Source organism: Labeo rohita, chromosome 1, assembly GCF_022985175.1.
Source record: "Labeo rohita strain BAU-BD-2019 chromosome 1, IGBB_LRoh.1.0, whole genome shotgun sequence".
NCBI lineage: Eukaryota > Metazoa > Chordata > Actinopteri > Cypriniformes > Cyprinidae > Labeo > Labeo rohita.
Window position 1 is genome coordinate 38184682 of NC_066869.1, and position 21832 is coordinate 38206513.

The 21832-nt window shown below is 34.2% G+C and overlaps 1 protein-coding gene across 2 annotated transcripts in view; it reads right to left on the reverse strand.

Moving 5' to 3' along the window:
- Positions 1-21832, reverse strand: part of mtus1b (microtubule associated tumor suppressor 1b) — a 58900-nt gene that overhangs the window by 20914 nt on the left and 16154 nt on the right. For both annotated transcript variants that reach the window (XM_051097471.1, XM_051098274.1), the window contains exons 3-6: positions 20778-20925; positions 16698-16877; positions 13197-13337; positions 10684-10788 (exon numbers count right to left, since the gene is read on the reverse strand). In XM_051097471.1, the coding sequence (XP_050953428.1) occupies positions 10684-10788; positions 13197-13337; positions 16698-16877; positions 20778-20925 (574 nt within the window). The remainder of the gene's footprint in view (positions 1-10683; positions 10789-13196; positions 13338-16697; positions 16878-20777; positions 20926-21832) is intronic.

A 21832-nucleotide genomic window follows, 5' to 3' on the forward strand; every position in this document is an offset into this window, starting at 1 on the left:
TAATACATGTTGTCATTTTTACAATTTTAAAAGTTTGGTTTAAATGAAAATTTCTAAAATATACAAAAATACATATCTGATAAACAAAAAAATTGTAGGTTTATTTCAAATGTTTTATATTACATGCGTAATATGGAGCAAATAAAATCTCTGAAATAAAACTACTCTTTTTTATGTTTATCAGATATGTATTTTTATACATTTTAGAAGGTACAAAAAATGGGCAAAATATAACAAAAAATCAAATGATAAAGTAAAATGTATTTAAAATAATAATAATAATAAAATCTCAAACTAAATTTATTTTAAATTCATTTTAGTTTATCATTTTAAATTGTACAACTTTTCTCAATTATATTTCCCATTTCTTCTAAATTCTGTAATTGACAAAATACATACATAAATATCTAAAATAGTATTTAATAATCTGTCTTTATCTCAAATTATTTATTTGCCTCTGTATTTCATTTTATAATTTAAATCAAATCTTTGAAAGGGTAAAAATTATTGTTTACAGCATATCACAAAATCTCAAACAAAATGTAGTTTAAATAAGTTTTTGTTTATGTATTTTAAATGTATTTTAAATGCCAATTTCTTGTACATTCTGAAATTGACAAAATACATATGTAAATATCTAAAATAGATTATTTTTAAAAATGTTTTATTTGCCCATGTATTACACTGTGTAATTTAAAACTGTAAAAAATAATTGTTTACAGTATTTATTTACAATATAATTTAAAAATATATTTTTTCTTAAGTGTACAAAATAAACAGAGAGAATGTGGCTTTACTAGATTGCAAACTCATTAAATGGCATCAGTACTCTGTGTAAAATGAGGGCTAGTACACATAGATTTAAGGTCTCAGCTTGTGTTTGTGTACGTGTGTGAACAGGATAAGCCTGTAAGTAGCATGTAATCAGTGTGCAGTCTAGGCCTCATAATAAGTGTTTATGATGGTCTACTGTGACAGGAGACACGCTGTGATTGCTGTCCCCCAAACACTCCACTGGAGACAGACCGTAACTAGCTACCACACACATACACACTGAGTAGGTCTCAACCACAGGCGTCCAAACACAAGCTCCGTCAAGCGTGTCCACACCCAGGCCGGATATGTTCACGGTTATGCTAACAGACAGAGTGGTGCTTCTTTGATGCTGTTGTTTCTCTAAGCAGTCCTCTTTCATTACACTGCAAGATTAAACATCACACACGTACACTCATACAACCAGCAAACCACAAGCCTCCACAGGAAAAAAAAAAGGCTCCCACTCTTCCACATAATTACTGGAAGGCAGATGAGGAAATTATGCACCCGTTCTGAAGGAAAGCCTGAATAAACGTTTCAGCGTTTTGCTTAATGGAAAGAATTATCTCACTTAGACAGAAGCAGTGCCACACATTAAAAAAATAAAAGACCAAACACATTCAAACACATCACAGCACATCTTCTCAATCAAAATGCAACATAGCTACATCTAGAAAGAGAAAACTGTCTCATGATACACCTGTACGTTTGAGGTCTGTAAGACTGAATGTTACTGAAAGAAAGATGGTCATTAAGGCTGCATTTATTTGTTCAAAACACGGTAATCTTGTGAAATCAATTCTGACAATAATACGAGTTGTGCTGCTTAATATTGGGGAAATCGTGATGCATTTTACAGGAATCTTTAATAAATAAAAAGTTTAAAAGAATAGCATTTACTCCAATTTAATGCATCCTTGGTACATGAAATCACTCCTTTAGAAAAAAAAAAAAAAAATAAATTTAAAAAATGTTGTTTATGAGTCCGTGTTGTCCTGAACACTTAAACTGCCCGCTGGTCTTCAGAAAAATCCTTCAGGTATCACACATTCTTTGGTTTTTCAGCATTTTCAGCACAATTGAGGGACTCATATGCAACTATTACAGAAGGTTCAAATGCTCACTGATGCTTTAGAAGAAAATACAATGTATTGAGAGCTGGGGGGTGAAACTTTCTGAATTTGAAGATTATGGTAAATTTAACTTATTTTGTCTTCTGGGAAACATGTAAGTATCTTTTGTAGGGCAGTACTAAATGAAAAAGATATGATATTTAGGCAAAATAAGATAAAAGTACACATTTTCATTCTGTTCAAAAGTTTACACACCCGGCTCTTAATGCATCGTTTTTCCTTCTGGAGCATCAGTGAGCGTTTGAACCTTCTGTAATAGTTGCATATGAGTCCCTCAGTTGTTCTCAGTGTGAAAAGATGAATCTAAAATCATACAGTCATTGTTGGAAGAGGTTCAAATAAACAAAAATGCTGAAAAACCAAAGACCTGAAGGATTTTTTTGAAGAACAGCAGGCAGTTCAACTCTTCAGGACAAACAAGGGACTCATGAACAACAAAAACAAAAATGTAATAAATAATTCCAGTAATAAATGAATAATTCAGATAACAACAGTATTTAGAATAAAGCGTATGTAAACTTTTGAACAGGGTCATTTTTATAAATTCAGCTATTATTTTCTCTTGTGGACTACATGTAAATGATTTTTTTATGTGAAATATCTTATTCAAGTCAGTACTAAATACAAAATAACATGCATTTTGTGTGATCGGTCTTATATTGGTAAAATAATTAACATTTTGCCTATTCTGCAAGATGTATATAAGCTTTTGACCTTGAACTGTAAATGACCCTCCTAAAAATGCTGATACTGTGAGCAAAATGTACAAGTGTGAACAAGAATAGTGGTACCATGGCGCAGTCGTGGCATCAGGCAGAAATCAGGTCGAAAGTACATGATATATAATTACCATATACCATGACATTTTCATGAAACTCTAAGATATATTGTAGAATATCACATATTCTTTGGCGCATGTCCAAAAAAACACAAAGTTAAACAATGCTTAAATAATAAGAGTGAATTAGTTTTGTTGGTTGATTCAGTCATATAAAATAAAGATTCTGACAGAAAAAGTACATTTTACCTCATGACAACACATTTACCACATACTATTTTTGTTCGCATTGAACTATTGAAAATGTATAGCTATGGAACAAACATATTCAGTCTAAATGACTGCAAGTTGACTAAAGGCTGGAATACACTACACGACTGAAAAACTGAACGGATCTTAAAATAGTAGGCATCATACACTTACTGACTTTGTCACAGAGTAAAAACGGGGCATTATACACTTAACAACTGAGAATCGTACACTACCAGACTTTAAAGTCATTCAGATCATAACAAACCCGTGCAGAAACATAAGCCTGGTTGCTAGGAGAAGCGTGACAAAATAAAAAACAATATGTGTTCTAAAATCAGCTTAAAATATCAAAGATGACTTTATGGAATCATAGTCTGAAACTAAAAAATTGGAATCGGTGACTACCATACACTACGCAATTTTTTATGAAATCTGTCAACTCAAAATTGTAGACTGGCTCTGATTTTTGGCAAATAACATCAATTTCTCCAGACAGTAAATTGGCAGAAAATCTGGGCAAAAATTGTGTTTTGTATTCCAGCCTTAAATGAGATTTGTCGTGACAGTTTGGTGATGTTACCTATCCGAGCATGGCTGGAAAGACAGACAGAAAGCGGCCAGTCTGCTGCACAGAGAGAGCGACATCCAGGGCCTGTGGTAGAATGACATACCACCATAATCACAACCTCAATCCAAATTATTTAGTTTACTGTTTATTAATTCTTTAGATATGAAGGTTAAAAATAGGGTAAGCAAGACGTTTGGCTCACTGGGACAAAGTCAAAGGGAGTATCTGAAGAGGATAAATATGATCACACACAAAAAAACACGCATCCATTTGGATTTTCTGTGGATCCCTTTGGATATTAAAAACTTGGGATATCCTGTTTCCGCCCAAACTCACGAACATGATGATTGTTTATTGCCACAAATTAGTATCGCCCCCCCGAGCTCTATAACAATTGTGTTCCTAAAATATGCTTCAGGCTATTTTTTGCAATTTTTTTCACTTGTTTAATCATCCGCCAAGCAAAAATTGTGCACTAAGTCACTTAGGTCATTTATTACCACAAGAAATGTTTCTACCACTAGTCACTGTATATTGAAAAAAAAAACTGCAGGCATTAATTCATAGATGCAATTCCCTCATGCACACTGAGATATGCACAGTATGAGAAGGTGGGTCCAGGGAAATAATCTGGATTGGAATTGTAAGAATGAGGCCAGCGGCTGCGTTTAGATTAAACCGCATGATGAGCGACGAAAACTACAAGGTCCAAAGCATGCAAATCCAGATGAATAAATAGATTAAAAAAGAGGCTGAATGTCTGAGTTTGCTGGCCCACTTTGAGTACACTGTGTCCCTGTGCATTTGGCACATATACACATACAACATTATCTCTAAAAACAGAGCATTTGGTCTGATTAGAGAGGCTGTGCTCTTAGATGAAGATTAATTTGAATGAATATCTTGTGCAGTGTGTACAGGAGCGTTTGGTATGTACAAAGTGTTCTCTCTGCTGAGGCTCTCACACACTCACTCAGACCGGCTGTTCAGGTCACATACATCAGGTCTGTTGATAACAGCACCACATGATCCAGCATGCTAGTTTCTATGGAGACAACTATGAGGAGATGCTGCACTCTGAATGTATGTGTTCAAGAATATTCTGGAATTTTCCACTGTGTTTTCTATTAGATGAGGATGAAGACAGTGACTGCCATACCTATACCAATGGGGCTGAAAACAAAAAATATATGTTTTTTTGCATCGTAAAATTATTTGAATGACACCTTTTTTATACTGATACTAAATACCTCCAATCATCTTAAATAAACGCATAATACACACACATATAAAGAGTTCAGATGCAAAAGCCTCTAAATCCATCTAATGTTTTTCTTTAAAATAAGCATTTCTTTCTGGCTACTTTGTATAGGTTTCTATGTAAGTACTGGTACTTCTGATTGGGCTGAGGCTGGAGATTAGTGAGTTTGAAGTAAAAGTATTTGATGGACGTATAATATGTGTCAGGAGCATTCACTCAGTATCAATATCTCATTTTTGACCGAGATGGCTTTTAGCTGGTTTTGCATCTGAACTCTTCATGTATAAATTTCCAAAAGTCAATATATACCAAATATTTCTTTCAATAGATTTTGGGATGTATATGACCCAGACATGTCCTTTTTCAAAACTGTAAGAACACTGCAGTAACATACTGACAGATTTGAGCTGACAAAGCAACAGTTACTATAAACTAGAGCTGTCACTAACTATTATTTTGGTAACTGACCCTTTGCAAACAGCTTGATTGGTAGGCAATCTGACCAATCATAATGCTAAATCCGCCATTTTGTCCGACAAACAAATCAGACAGGAGAGTAGATTAACTTTGGTGAACTTAAACTTGAAAAATTGTGTGTACTGACGTCTTTCCGTGGCTGAAATGAAAAACGTTCTGATGTTCATTCATGTTTATTTTGTGTTTTAAGTAAACAAGAAAAGACGATCGGTTCACGTGCCGTTTGATCTAATAAGGCAATACGACACATGAAAAGAGTGTGTGATGTGTCATGACATATTAAAGAGCCACAAAATGGTATTTATTGATTGATTTTCTTTAAAAATAACAATTGACTGGAGAGGGATCTAATACTACATTTAATTCAAATGTCTACTTAATTTTTAATATTGGACACACTGAACGTAAGCAATGCCACGAAACCGAACAAAACTCACAAATTATGCTGATTATAGCTGCTGAAAATTAGCAGTTATTGTCATGTTTTGGGCTGTACTGATCGGTCAGACCAGGAAAAATATTTGGAGTACTATAGACTGCAAAAAGTTGTAACAAATCAAGGAGACGTGTGCAAAAAATGTCTGAGGAACAAAAGGCATTTGTAGTCGGTCAAACTGAACCAGGATTTCCAGGGCAAGAATCCTGACAACATTTGTGTTTGTTCTTAACATTTCCAGTCAGGTAGGTAAAATATTTGGCTAATATATAATTAATACTGCTCGTACGTATCTTTACCACCTATTAGCTTTAGTTTGTCAAACAATTGAGCACTTTCCTGCTCACTAAGTCATTCTCTATATGATTTAGCAGCTTCCACACATTTTTTGATGAAAAATGGCATTCTCAGATGAATGTCATAATAAAACCAAAGTCTGGAGTTTGTGATGCTCCAGTAAACAAATGTAAATAAAAAAATGTTCATTTGGAGCAGCATTGACTGCTCTGAGCTGTTACACGCATGTAATGTTAAATAACGTTAAATAATTAAACCACATATATTAAACCTGCATTGTATATATTTATTTAACTGAATCGTAGCGTTTGTGAATTCACAATAGCATTATGTTATAATTTTTAAGTGGATTTACTATATCATACAGAAAACAATCTAATAATTTGTTTCATGGATTCTCGTTCATGGAATGCTCCACTTACAGTATTCTATCGGATACTCAACACGGGCAAATTGCAGTCAAGGATTTTTTAAAATGGACAACTCGAATTGAATCAAGGAACCGTGACAGCCATACTATAAACCTATGGTAGATATTCAACACCTGATGAATGAAAAATCAATAATTAGGTCAGTAAGAGTAAGAAAAGACAGATCTAGCTTTTTTGAGAAATTCCTACATGCTATATTATTCCCCATGACAGAAATCCTCCAACAGATTCACAGAGAGATTGAAAGAAAGAGAGACAGACAGATAGGGAGAGAGCACCCTCACATGAACCCTAACCTAAATTTTCATCTGACACAGAAAGAAGAAGGGCGGTGGAGAATTTCGGTTGGGGAGTGGTGAAATTTAGTTATTCAACCCTAGAATGCGTTCCTTACCGTCTTCATATACTCCCCCCATCACATCAATCTGTTTTATTTACTCTCAGCAGAAAAATCAATATATACCGTTCCTCTGGTTTATATAAACACTTAATAAACACACTGTTTATGTATGAACACTAGGATGCAGGCATGGCACAGATAAACATATTAAAAACACAGCAAGCAGTTTCTATTTCTGGCACTGCACATGGTGCCCTCTGGCACGGGCATCGCTCACTACAGATCACGCGATCTGGCCTTTCACTACATTGCACACACACACACACAGACGCGCAAACACACACGATTCTTTGTAAGCATCTTCTGTTAAAAGAAACAATAGTGAAGGCTGCCACATGCTCCTCAAAGCAGGGATGGAGCAACGGTAACTATGGAGAGACGGGTGTCAAAAGGAGAAATATGGGAGGGGGAAGGGGCGTATGGTGAGATGAAGGGAGAGATTGAGAGATGGAGGAAGGGAAAGGAGAGGTTCCCTAACCTGCATGGAAGACCACCGTGGTCTTTTTGCATCCCGGCAGTAGCTGGAGATTGCGGAATAGTCCTTTAGCTGTGAGCTTCACATGGAAGTTTGAGAGGGAAAGTCTCGGAGACCATAACATGACCTTCAACGTCCAAATGGAGGAGTGTAAATCCTCCACAAAATAAGGGGGGAAAAAAATCAAGAAATTTCTAAAAACTGAAAAATTTTAAAATAAATAAATATTAAAATTAAATGTCCACTATGTAATAAAATAAAAATGTCTGGTTTCTGTCACATTCCAATGCAAAAAGTCCTTGTAAGAGGGAAAAGTCCAAATAAGAGGTGAAAAAAAAAAAAATACGGTAACAAAAATAAATTTTGCTATTCTTAAGTCTCCAAATCTCTTTAAAATGCTAAAAAATGCTACAGCTACCAAAAACCAAAGTGATGATGAAGATTGGATTGGGAATGATGCGTAGCTCTTGTGGGAACGGCTGCTCTGTTCAGCGGTATCCTCTTGGATGCTGAACCAGCCTGTGTGTCATATATTCTCCTCCTCTCTCTCTCTCTCTTGCAAATGTGCACACGCTAATCCTTTATGTGTGTTGCACATGCACACACACACACACATACAAAGCCAAGCTCTCCGTAGCTTTACACACACACTCGTGCACTCAGAAGGGGGGATGGAGGGAGAGAGGCGATGTAAGAGGGAAGGGGAGGGAGTTTGCACAGAGCGGGGAGTAGGCGGTTTATGAGTAACGTCGTTCTCTCACTCCCTCTCTCTTGGCTACAGTATGGGTATGATTATGGTGTGAGGATTGAAGATGCTGCGTTTGAAGATTATAGCTACTGATTTACAATTACACTGCGAAAATGGTTTTCTTAATCAGTATTTTTGTTTATAAAACATCCTATAGATCCTTGAAATAAAATACATTTATTTGAAATGCAATATTGTTTCTCTCTCTCTCCCTCTCTTTCTCTCTCTCTCTCTCTTTAATGGTTTTAAATGCAACAAAAGGTAAGGTAAGGCAAGGTAAGAAAAAGAATCCCTATAAATAAATTTTCTGAATAAATAAACAAACAAATAAATAAAACTACCTACTTAATAAAATTATATTTTAAGCATGCTTAGATGACCTAAACAGAATTTCACAAAATAATAAATTTTAATATTCATAGTATTTATATAAATACATCATATTTATGATAATAATAATAAAAAAATAACTGTAGTATTTATTTATATACATATATAAATATTGTATACTTATATAAATACTATAAACATTTTAATTTATTATTATTATTATTATTATATTTAAATATAGATAAGAATTTAGATAAGAATTTCACCAAATAATAAAAGCTAATGAAGCCTATACTGTTGGTTCCCACTGACTTTCATTATATGGGCAATAATAATAATAATAATAATAATAATATAATAGTATAGTATTTACATAAATATATAAACATTGTATATTTATATAAATACTACAAATATTATAATTTATTATTATTATTATTATTATTAAATATATTTAGTTAAGAATTTCACCAAATGAAAGCTAATGGAGTCCAATGTAACAAGTATTATTATTATTATTAATATTATTATAGTATATGCTATATTTATAATAATAACAATAATTATAATATTTATATAAATATACAAATATTTTACATTTACATAAATACTATAAATATTATGTATTAGTATTATTATATTTAAATTAATTTAGTTAAGAATTTCACCAAATAATGAAAGCCAATGGAGTACAATGTTAGTTCCCACTGACTGTCATTATATGGGCAACAATAATAATAATAATAATAATAATAATATATTATAGTATTTACATAAATATTGTATATCTATTTTTATTAATATCATATTTATGTAAATATACAATATATAAAGATACAATATTTATGTAAATATAAAATATTATTTATATTATAATTTTGTACCATAGTAGAAATAAAGTCATACAGGTTTGGAATGACATGTGGGTGAGAAAATGATGACAGAATTTTCATCTGTTGGTGAATAATTCATTTTAGTAAATACTTAAACACTGAAATCTACATTTTCTCAGATTTGTAAAATATTTTTTGTCTTTTTTATATTTCACAGGCACAAAGTCCTTACTGGTCCCTGATTTTGCTTCACGTCATCATCTTCCTTTTTATTCTTCGTCTTCCCCTCTTTTTCAGGTGCCTTCTCTCAGACATCTATTTAACATTTATGTATCTTCCAAGCAGCAGGCTTCCTGAATGGATGCCTTTGTTGGATAAATAAAAAGAGTGAGAGAGTGAGAGAAACAAGCGCCTCGGAATACTGATGAGTGACATTGTTGAATAGAGAGACGTCAAGCAGCACATGAACGCCTGTGCTCTGACACTATTGTGCTTCCTTATTCACCACTAAAGGCCAACAGCTGCATGGCCAGAGCAACATAAATTAGCAACAGTCAAGGGGCGGAGGTGGTGCTTGTGGCTAAAATTCTGTTAAAGTCAAGTCGTTTGTAAGTAAAACAAGACGGAAGGACCAGAAATACCATGAAATGCGCACTGGTTGGGTGAACTTGTTGTGAATGTGACTGGAATTTTGGCTTGAGGATGTCTGTGGCATTTTTGCAAAGAAACACTGCAGAGAAAGTCACACATACCACTACAACGTTAAAAAAGACAATCTAGAGTGCTCTATAATAAACAATTTAGCAAACAATAAATGATTCCAACCACATACGTTAATATATTTGAATATAAATACATGTTTATGTTTTCTTCAGTGAATGTTTCACCCTTTTTAATTATGTATAACTCCAGATGCCCTAAGTGTGAAAAGATGGTTCTCAAAATTATAGACACTGTTATAAATGGTTTAAGTATGCAGAATATGCTTTAAAACCAAAGAATATACAGGAAGATTTGGCAGCTTAACTGCTAAGAACAAACATGTGAGTCATGAACAACTCATAAAAACAGTTGTGGATCATTAAGGTAACATCAACAATGTGAAGGTCACTTACTTTTTCCACAGCACAGTGAATGTTCAATGGGGTGTGTTCAATAAACACATAAGATTATAACTGTTTGTGAAAGCACAGTGTGCATGTCTATACTTGTGACTTTAGTGATGACATTTTATGACCAAATAATGCAGAAAACCAACCAATTCCAGTGGGTTCACATTCTTTTTCTCGCCACTTGCATGTGAGAAAAAAGCATGAGCACAGATACAGAGGAATCCACTGTTCAAATGACTTTTATATCCTATGGCCATATTTATGTTTTGTTTATCCGCAAACTGTCTATTTCCAAAATGTATACACCACACACTATCAAATTTATTTTCTCTTTACCTGCTGCTGATGATGAGCGAGTGAGTCGTGCCGATCCAGTGCGTTGCAAAACATTCTGGTTAGTCTTAGCTGTCACGTGGCTGGTCACAGCTGGGGCCTTCAGCCCTAATGAAACAGTGCAGAAGAAATCAAACTTCATGCTAACAGACTTTGCAGTGGCAGGTTTCAGTGACTGAGTCACATGTACTTTAGGGGTTGTAGGTGCATGAGTGTATTTATGGCAATTAATGGGACAGGGTGGGGCAGGACAAATACTGCTAAAACCTTCACAATCATCCTTCATCATCTGAAGCAATTAGCAAGGCAATCAGCATTAACTATAAACAATCAATCACTGCAAAAAACAAAAAACATATCTTTAAGGAATATCTTGTCTTGTTTTGTGCATAATACACTACATTCAGAAGTTTGGATTTATAAGACATTCATTTATTTTTTATTTTTTTCAAAGAAGTCTTATGCTCCCCAGGCTGCATTTAGTTAATCAAAAAAACAACAACAAAAAAACAGTAATAGCAGTAATATTGTGAAATATTATTACAATTTAAAATAACTGTTTTCTAATACATTTTAAATGAATTTTCAGTGTTTAGTGTCACGTGACCCTTCAGAAATCATTCTAATATGCTGACTTGGCGCTAAATAAACAATTTCATAAATTACAAAAAATATATTTAAATATATAAAGTTGAAAAAACATCATGTATTTCAAATATAAATCTTGTAACATCAATGTCTTTACTGTCACTTTTGATCAATTTAATGCATGCATGCTCAATAAAAGTATTAATTACTTTCAAAAACATCTTACTGACCCCAGTAATATATCCAATATTCTTTCAAAAGCATTTTAATATTTTAAGGTAATTTTGCATATAGGGGAAATTTTATCATGATTTGTGCATTTGCATGATTTGCATGAACTTTCCATATTAAAAGATCTAATCTGATCTATTTACATCATCAGTCCCGCTTTATATTAGGTGGCCTTAACTACTATGTACTTACATTAAAATGTATCATTTAATACAATGCACTTATTGTGCACATACGTGTTTTTACATTGTACTTATATTTTAAAAAAATACCTGCATGTAAGTTAAATTAAACCTATAATTAATTTCTGTAATTAAATTTTTAATTACACTATTGACTAAGATGGTAACGGTACACAAACATGATGGTTTGGTACGTACCTCAGGTTTGACATCACGGTTTGATATAATTTTGGGACAGCAGAGGGAAAAAAATCTTTTTCTTTTCTTTTTTATTAAACAGTGGTTTACTGAACAAGTTGCTCTTTCTTTAAATACATTCAGTTACAGTTACAGAAGTCGCTGCTAGTGTGAACGGGGCTTTATTAGTCACTATTTATTTTTAAATAATAATCAACACTCAACTTAAAATTGTATGGATACATATAAATTGCACATAATGCACTTTTTACATGAATTTATAAATTAAAATAAATAAAACTTCTGTTTGTTGTGGAAGTATATTCAATTACATAGTGGCTGTCATGATTACATGAGGCATGAGATGTTCATTCATGTTGATTTTGCATTAAAACTAGTAGTAAAGAAGAAGGAATGATCGTGTTCACTTGCACTCCGCTGTACCATTTGAACAGACTCCGTTTACACTGCACATGTCTGCGGAGCGTTACGGCTCTAACATGGCCACCGGAGCTGATCACGTCCACTCTAGTCAATGCTTGTGTTTATACCGGCCGCACAACAGCATGTTTCTAAAGCGTCCCAGAAGCGGCTCTCCTAGGCGTTTATACAGCGATCTGTCATTCCACATCAAAGACTGTCAAAACGCCATTTATTGTTTTAATTTCCTGGTGAAAAAATGCTGTATTTGTTCGGTACACATGCGTAAAATTGCGTAAAATGCGTAAAATTGTCGGTAAGAATATGTCTACCATTACACCCCTACTGTTGACCCATCCCTTACACCTTAACCCACACTTAAACCTACCCATACCACCAAATCTGTCCCTAAACTTACCCATATCCCACCTCAATAGCAGCAAAAGTGTTCTGCAATACAATATGATCACAATAAGTACAATGTACTTATTTTTTGATGTACATAGTAGTTAATGCCACCTAATATAAAGTAGGACCATATCACCTGCTGTTGGCATAATAATAAAGTGGAACTATATACAAATTACAATAACAAATTGAGGGATTTAAAAAATTTAAAACCTATTAAGAGAGGTATATAGTAGTAATCATGTGGTTCTAAAATGAAATGACATCAAAGGAATGCTAATTACAGTGTCATTAGCTTAAGACAATCAGAGCTTTCTCACTGATTAATGATTATAGAAGTTCTGACGACAGGGGAGTTAATTTCCCTTTGAGGCTGTTTTGATGTGTAAATAAGAAATGATGAGAGACAGATGAATGTGGACTCTTTTAAATATATGAAAGTAACTGTGAGTGTTAGAGAGAGTTAGTGGGATTAGATGTTGCAAAACTTAACATGTATGTTTCTCTCACCTGTTGCTGATTTAGATGGTGTGGAGCTCGCTCTGCTGCGGTGACCTGATACAGGTTTGCTAACTAGAGACTTTCCTTGATTCTGGGTTGCCAGTGATTGTTTGATAGACTTCTCTTCACTCTTTATCCCTTCAGCAGGAACTGATTAAAGAGAAATCGTTACATCACATCATAAAACAATATTTTGTACAATGCAGTAACACATTTTCTTAATTAGTATTTTATCTTGTTTTAAATATCAATGCAATACATTTACCTAAGAAGCACAATTGCACAAGATATTAAGATTTGTTTTCAGAGAATATATCCTGAATATAAATGTACTATGTCTTGTTCCATGTCACATTTAAATTCCTTTCAATTTCACGTTCACAAATTTACTGATATTTGTTTTTAAATTTATTTTTAAATGTCAATATATTACTGAAAACAGTATTTAATACCTTAAATAGTTTCTTCTAAATAAATAAAATAAAAATTAAATAAACAAATTAATTAATTAATTAAATAGATACATATGTTTAATTCTGAGTATGTGTATTTCTGGTGAAGGGCGGCGATTAAAGGACGGGGAAATGCTGATAAGTAGGGGGAGGCAGTCGACTCGTCAAAACATATATCATTTTTTAAATCAACCAGTGCCACATCCAAGACATATTTTCTTAAAAGCATCTTAATATTTTATGGCAATAATTTTGCATATAGGGTATATTTGATCTTGTTTGATTCTAAATATGTATATGTAAGCATTTTCTTCTCAGGAAAAAAAAAAAAATCTTATAATTAAATTAATAAAAAAATATATAAAATAAAATAAAATAAAATAAAATATGTTGTGATTTAAGAAAATGTTTAAATTTTACATAAAAATTCTCATACTGAGAATGTGAGTACTTGCAAAAATATGCCAACCATTAACATACTCAAAAAAACCCTTTTCTTAATTCATCAAATGATTCAATATGCAATAGCAATTAGTCACAAAGCACAACATGATCATTTAAATAAAAGTTTTTTGTGTCAATATTATGTTGTTTTGTTGTGAATTTACCTTGAAAACATTCTTTATTCACTAGCACAGCACATTCACATGTATTCCTACTGAAACAAGATCTCATTTCTTCAAGTTGCCATGACAACTCAGTGGCTATCTTGATTATTCTTGAATTTAAGTTCAGAGTGTGGGACAGCAGGAGAGTGTGGGAATGAGCTAATCATGATTCTGAGGGGGTGTCATGCTGAGGATGTTGTGATTAATGTCTAAAACACAGCTTTGGAATGGCAGAGACTGTATCGTATATGACTGTTGCTCACAGTCACCGCTAAACTCAAAGCAGCTGTGACCTTTACCCTGAGGAAAGGAATGAGGGCAGTCTGAGCTCTGCAGATTTTATCAAGGCTCAAAGAGAAAATGTGAGAAACTTTGTCTTTCAAATGTTAACAGCATAGTAGCTTAGTTTAGTGACTGATTACCATATTTATATTTTATCTGTATCTCAAGTCTTGTTTCTTCAAAATACTGATTAAGAAATTTATTCAGCGTGAGAAAATGGAAAGCATGTTTTTAGCACTAAGAGGTTTTCAAGTATGAGCTCAAAAGCCTTAAGATTAAAGGTATAGTTCACACAAAAATGAAAATACTGTCATCAATTACTCACTCTCATGTCATTCCTTCGTTCATCTTCAGAACACAAATTAAGTTATTTTTGATGAAATCCAAGAGCTTTCTGATGCTGCATAGACAGCAATGCAACTACCATGTTTAAGGTCAGAAAGGTAGTAAGGACATTGATAAAAATGCCCTAATTTTAAGATACAAGAATACTTTTTGTCGCAAAGAAAACAAAAATAATGACTTCCGTGTCTTCCATGTCCGTCTCATGGACTATTTTAGGGTGCTTTTACACCTGGCACTTTGTTTCAGAACCTGACGCATTTCCTCCCTTAGCTCGGTTTGTTTTGGCATATGTGAGCACGGCAATCGCGTTTGGATCCGCACCAAAACAATCGGTCTGAGAACACCTGAACGAGGTGGTTATGGCTCAACTGAAAATGAACTCCGGAGCGGTTCGTTTGTAGTGAGAAAGCAATCCGATCCAACAGACCAACGAACCAGGCTATATCACAGTTTATAATGGGTAATTACAGTTTTATGAAAAACAGTCACTTTGTTGTTTTGCTAATACCTCTTATGAATTCAAAATCAAAGCACGCCTTTTCATTTCATAATGTCATCTTATTGCTCTCTTTGTAGTAGGTGCATTTTAACAATGTTTTCCCGACAAATCTTGGACTCCTGCTCAAAATTATAAATTAATATAACAACAGCTTCAAAAAATGCAACGATAAGCCCACAAAGCTGTAGTTGTTCCATCCTGACGGACGACAGCTGAGCGGAATTCCGGAAAATAAACCGTGGAACTTTGTCCAGTGAGAGGACAGTTTACTTGTGCGTGACTTGTATTAACACATTTGGTCCGTTTAGAAACACTTCCAGAACAAAAACTTACAGATAATGTACTCACCCCCTTGTCATCCAAGATGTTCAGGTCTTTCTTTCTTCAGTCATAAAGAAATTATGTTTTTTGAGGAAAACATTTCAGCATTTTTCTCCATCTAATGGACTGCTATGGTGCCCCGAGTTTGAAGTTCCAAAATGCAGTTTAAATGCAGCTTCAAATGAACCCAAATGTGGTTGTAAATGATCCCAGCCGAGGAAGAAGGGTCTTATCTAGCGAAACGATCGGTTATTTTCATACAAATAATACAATTTATATACTTTTTAATCTCAAGCGCTCGTCTTATCTTGCTCGGTCTGAACTGTGTATTCTGGCTCAAGACAGTATGTCGAAAAACTCTAATCATATTTTCTCCCCCAACTTTAAACATGATTTCAAAATCATCCTACATCACTGCAGAAGTACGAAGAAGTGAACATGCAAAGAAGATCGAACACCCTTAACAAAAAAGGTAAAACAGCGGAATAGGATGTTTTTTGAAGTTGAGGGAGAACATGAGATGGGATTTTTTCGACATACCCTAACTGTCATGAACCAGAAAAACAACGGAGATCAGGGAGAGTAAGACGAGACGAGCGTTTGAGATTAAAAAGTACATAAATTGTATTATTTTTTGAAAACAACCAATTGTTTCGCTAGATAAGACCCTTTTTCCTCGGCTGGGATTGCTTACAACCGCATTTAGGATAGTTTGAAGCTGCATTTAAACTGCATTTTGAAACTTCAAACTCGGGGCACCATTAAAGTCCACTATATGAAGAGAAATGCTGAAATTTTTTCCTCAAAAAACATAATTTCTTTCACGACTGAAGAAAGAAAGACATGAACATCTTGGATGACAAGCAGATGACAGGATGACACTTTTAATCTGTGTTCTGAAGATGAACAAAGGTCTTAGAGATTTTGAAATTAATGGCAGTATTTTGAATTTTGGGTGAACTAACCCTTTAAGATGGTGACCTGAACTCCTACACAAACTCACCTTTGTTTACAGCAATGTTGTTGCTTTCGCTGATTGTACTTCCCAGTGATGAGGAGCTGGGGCTTGTGGGTAGGCCTTTGACAGGCAGTTTGGAAGAGGTTGCTTTCTGAGGACCTTTACAAGATGTGCTGGAAACAGAAGTAGGGCTGCAGGGTACTGTGCTGCGCATCCTTGGAATACCTGAATGCAAAAGAACAAAATCGTTATAAATCAAATCTACTTGCCATCTTAACTAACACTAAAGCATATTCCAGTTAGTGTGTATGTTTTCATACCAGTTCTATTCAGCCAGCGGCACTCAAAGTGTGTTCAATTATTTAATCCAGACTGCAGTTATATATAACACACAGATGTGCATTCAGCTATGATGACCTTGAACACTTCCACACCCATCATAAAAGTATTCTTGTAGCTTCATAAAATTAAGGTTGAACCTTAGTCATGTGGACTATTTTAACAATGTCCTTACTACCTTTCTAGGCCTTGAATGTGGCAGTTGCATTGCTATCAATGCAAGGTCAGAAAGCTTTCAGATTTCATCAAAAAACAGATGTATAAAAAGCAAAACTAAATAAGTACCAGCACAGAATTTCTGGAAAGTCTGTGTTGTGTTTGGGTCTTTTTCTTGCTGGGAAATCTTTGTGTTTTCCTGTATCCTGTTTCTCTTTTCTCACTACAGATCATTTCCTATGTGCAAAAACACTTGTTTGACTCCAGTGGGTAGAAGCTCGGTGTGGTTTGTGAATTAAACAGAGGGTGAGAGAACACCTCACAAAAACACATCCTGTACACAACGTCAAAGGTCTTCTGGGGGCACTGCTATGGAGACCAACCAACACAAATACACATCATCTCAGCTGCTGTATTTACATGCATGTTTGAATGTGTTGGCCTGGTACAGTGAGATTCCTCACTTTCTCCAGAGTCTGGTCCAGAAACCACTTTCTGAACCCACTGCTCTTTCCTGCGTTTTGGAATTAAGTGATTAAATAGCACTAAATGCAACAGCAGTGATGCCAACAAGTGAGATATATGCCACCTGTTGGGGAACACATGGTACTGCATTTTGCTTGTTCACCTCCAGGCAAAGTCTGACTTTGTTTTTTTTTATCTGCAAGTAGATTTATCTGATCACTCATGGCTATCTACAGTTAAAACAAGATTAGGAAAACAAACAACAACATAGAAAGAAGTGCAGTGGTGCAGCTAAATCTGTGTGGGTAAATAAAGAAATCATTATGTTAATCATGGTGCCATTTGTATCTTAAATTATATGATAAAAATACAGTAAAATAGAGAACTATTGTGAAATATTATTACAATAAAATAAACTGTTTTCTATTTTAATGTATTTTAAAATGTAATTTATTTCTGTGCTGCAAAGCTGAATTTTCAGCAGCCATTTCTCCAGTCTTCAGTGTCACATGATCCTTCAGAAACGCTGATTTGGTGCTCAAACATGTGTTGTTAAGTCACCTCGATGAAGCTAATAAATGCAAACATAATAAAATACTGCTAAAGATTGTAAGAGTAACTTTCCAAATGTATATCGCTGTTATTTTATTTAATAATAAAATTTCATCTGCTTAATGAACTAAAAATATTTAATATATCAAATAACGTCAACTTTTGTATCCGGTTAAATACATCAGTAGTAGTCCTGGTAGCACAAAAATGGCAGCGTTTCCTAAATCGGACTCCACAGTAACACATATCCTTCAACACAAAACTTTTCCCCTGACTGTCAGCTATTAGATTGTGGAGTGAAAGTCCCAGTTTGGGCCTGTGGTCTTTGTGGAGAAACAAGACGACGATTGTCTAGGAGGAATGTGACCTTCTCTGCTTGATTCAATTCTACTTTTCATTGACACTGAAACATGACACACACAAACATATAGAATATGGCCCCTAAAACCACATGCACCCAAACATATCCTTGCAACCACTTGTAATTAAAGAAAGAGGAAACAGGATAGGTTAGAGGACAGCCCAAAACTTTTAAAAAGTGTAGACATACATACACTAAGAACAACACAGATATGTCTTTTCTTCTGACCAGAACAGGAAAACTGCCTTAGGCTATATACACAAAAAAACGGACAGACTTACACACGACAGGATGGGAGGAGGAAAGAGAGAGAATAGCAAAGACCGATAGAAATGAATGGACAAATGAGACAGGAAACTGAAGTTAAGTGTGAAGTGTTAAACTCGAGTGTATGTTATGGCTTTAAATGATGAACATGCGACGGCAGACAGAGAGGAGAGTTACGCAGGCTTACTAAAGGCTACTACAGGCTTATTAACGCCAGCTGCATCTTCCCGCTCACTCGATAACACAGACACATGTTGGATTCACTTGTAAGGACATCTCGCAGACCTAATGGTTTTTATATGGAGGTGATTCTATTTGCTAAATCTGTAACCTTATTCTCACAAGTATTTTAATGATCCTGAAAAAAGTGAGGACCAATTTAAAAGTAGGTGTTTGACATGTTTTAGAGGAGAAAATAAAGAAGTTAAATCTTTTTTAAGTATTTTTTAACAAAACAATGCAAATGAATAAATAAATAAACAAACAAACATATTTATGATCCTGTCAAATAGTGAGGACCACTTTAAAAGTAGATTTTTTTACATGTTTTAGGGGGAAAATAAAGAAGTTAAATCTTTTTTAAGTATTTTTTAACAAAACAATGCAAGTAAATAAATAAATAAAAACAAAAAACTAAAATTAATTTATGATCCTGTCAAATAGTGAGGGCCACTTTAAAAGTAGGTTTTTGAAAAAATAAAGAAATTCAATTTTTTAATTATTTTTGGAACAATACAATGCAAGTAAATAAATTAATTAATTAAAAAACATTATTTATGATCCTGTCAAATAGTGAGGACCACTTTAAAAGTAGGTTTTTGACATGCTTTATGACATGTTTTGGGGAAAAAATAAAGAAGTAAAATCTTTTTAAAGTATTTTTAACAATACAATGCACATCAATAAATAAATTAATTAAAAATTAAAGCAAAAATTTGTTTGTTTGTTTATTTAACTTAGCAATGCAAAAAAACATTTTGAGGTTAGGTAATTATATATTATTATTTCCTTATATTATCAATTATTTTGTCTATTATATATTTAGTTTATTACCCACACAAATAAATAATAGTAATAATAGGAAATAATCAAATGCATTCATTACCGTTCAGAAGTTTTGGAGCTGGTAAGATTTTTTTTTTTATGTTTTTTAGTAAATGTGTCTTTTGCTTATTAAGGCTGCATTTATTTGATCAAAAAGTAAATCTGTATTGTGAAACACAATAATAATTTAATGTAGCCATTTTCTATTTTAATAATTCAAATTGTAATTTATGGCAAAGCTGAATTTTCAGCATCATTACTCCAGTCTTCAGTGTCACATAATCATTGCTTAAGAAACATTTATTATGACTAAAAATGTTGAAAACAATTTATATATTTTAAAATGTTTTTGTGGATAGTGTTATTTTTATCCCAGAATTTTTGGTTGAATACAAAGTTCAAAATAAGTTGTTTTTTTATATATATAAATCTTTACTGTCACTTTTAATCAATGTCTTCACTGTTACTTTTGTCACTTTTAATGAATTTAATGTGTCCTTTCTGAATAAATAATTCATTTCTTAAAAATAAAATCTTACTAACCCCAAACTTTTGAATGAAATTTGTAAATGAAATTAAATAGAAAGAAAGAAAGAAAGAAAGAACTGTAAGTATTTTATAGCAGTCTATAGAAATTATAATCAGCTTTATATAAAAACAAAAGGCACACATATTTAAAAAACACAACACTGATGTGTCAAATTGACATGCAAGACAATACATTTTCGTGTCTTTACTGTAGAACAGCTACCTGAACTGTGACAGTTATGCTGGTAAAATAATCACACTGACAATATCAGTATAAGCTTACAGGAAACATTACACTGAACAAAACAACCCGAGAAGCTCTTCTACTCTAGCGTTCACTTTGTCTACTTCCTTAAATAATGGCTTTGAGATTTCGTTTTGTGCATGTGGTGTGTTCAGCAAGCAAAACTCACCAGCCGGCTGAACCGCTCGGCCTCCCGGTGGACCCAGACTACCTGTTGGTCGGGCTTCTCGGTTAGAGGGCTTCAGTCTGGTTTCTGAGGGTCCAGAGGTGGATGTACTGTTAGTCCCAAGAGATGGTCCCAACTTGGAAGACACAGTCTGGAGAAAGAGCTGTTGATTAGCGACAGCATCCCAAGCGAGAGAGCCCAACTCCGGGCGCCGTAGAGTAACCATAGTGTTAGCCATTCCACAGAACAGACAGAAAATGTGCAGCGGTACAGAGAGAGAGAGCGAAGCGAGAAGGAGAGGGAGGAGGAGCGGAAAGGAGGGAGGGGAAATAAGACTCGCCAGCTCCAAAAAGCAGAAGAAGGAAAGAAAAAAAAAAGAAAAAAGCAAAGGGAAAACGTTTCTATTGTGTTATTCCCTCAGGGCTTCTGATGCCAGGACCAGCCCAGATCTTTTCCTTTTCTCCCCCACGTTTTTGAACACATGGAGTGAGTTTGTGGAAAGGTTCTGTTGTCTGAATCAGTGTTCATATGAGTCAGACTCCTCTCAGGAATGTTTCCCTCCACGTTCTGTTCCAAGACAGTTGTTTTATTGGCAAAAACATCTCACTCATGTTCTCTAACCAAGTTGAAAAAGGCAGGGAAGTGAGAGAGGGAACTGGAATTCTAAGCTCTTGGATGTTTCCTAACGAAATAGTAAAGCAGAAACATGCAAAAGCACTTACGTAGAATTGCGTAAGCGCTCTGACATGCTGTAAGACTGGACAGTGAACATATAGAGAAAAGCTGTTGATGCACAAATGAATATTTGTGTTCGTCTCTAATCACAGTATTTACCTTCTAAAACTTTTTGAGGTCTTACATTTACTCTTGACATTCGGTTAGACCCAACCTAATAGCACATTTAAGCCTGAAAAGCTGCATAGCACAATCATGTGATGACATGTATAGAACTGAACTTGTTAAAGCAGTTCTTCTCAAAAGGAGAAGACTGATATTGAATCAGACAGCTGCTATTATGTCGGTTTAAATTAATGTTTCAGTTTGAGTATACCAGGGTT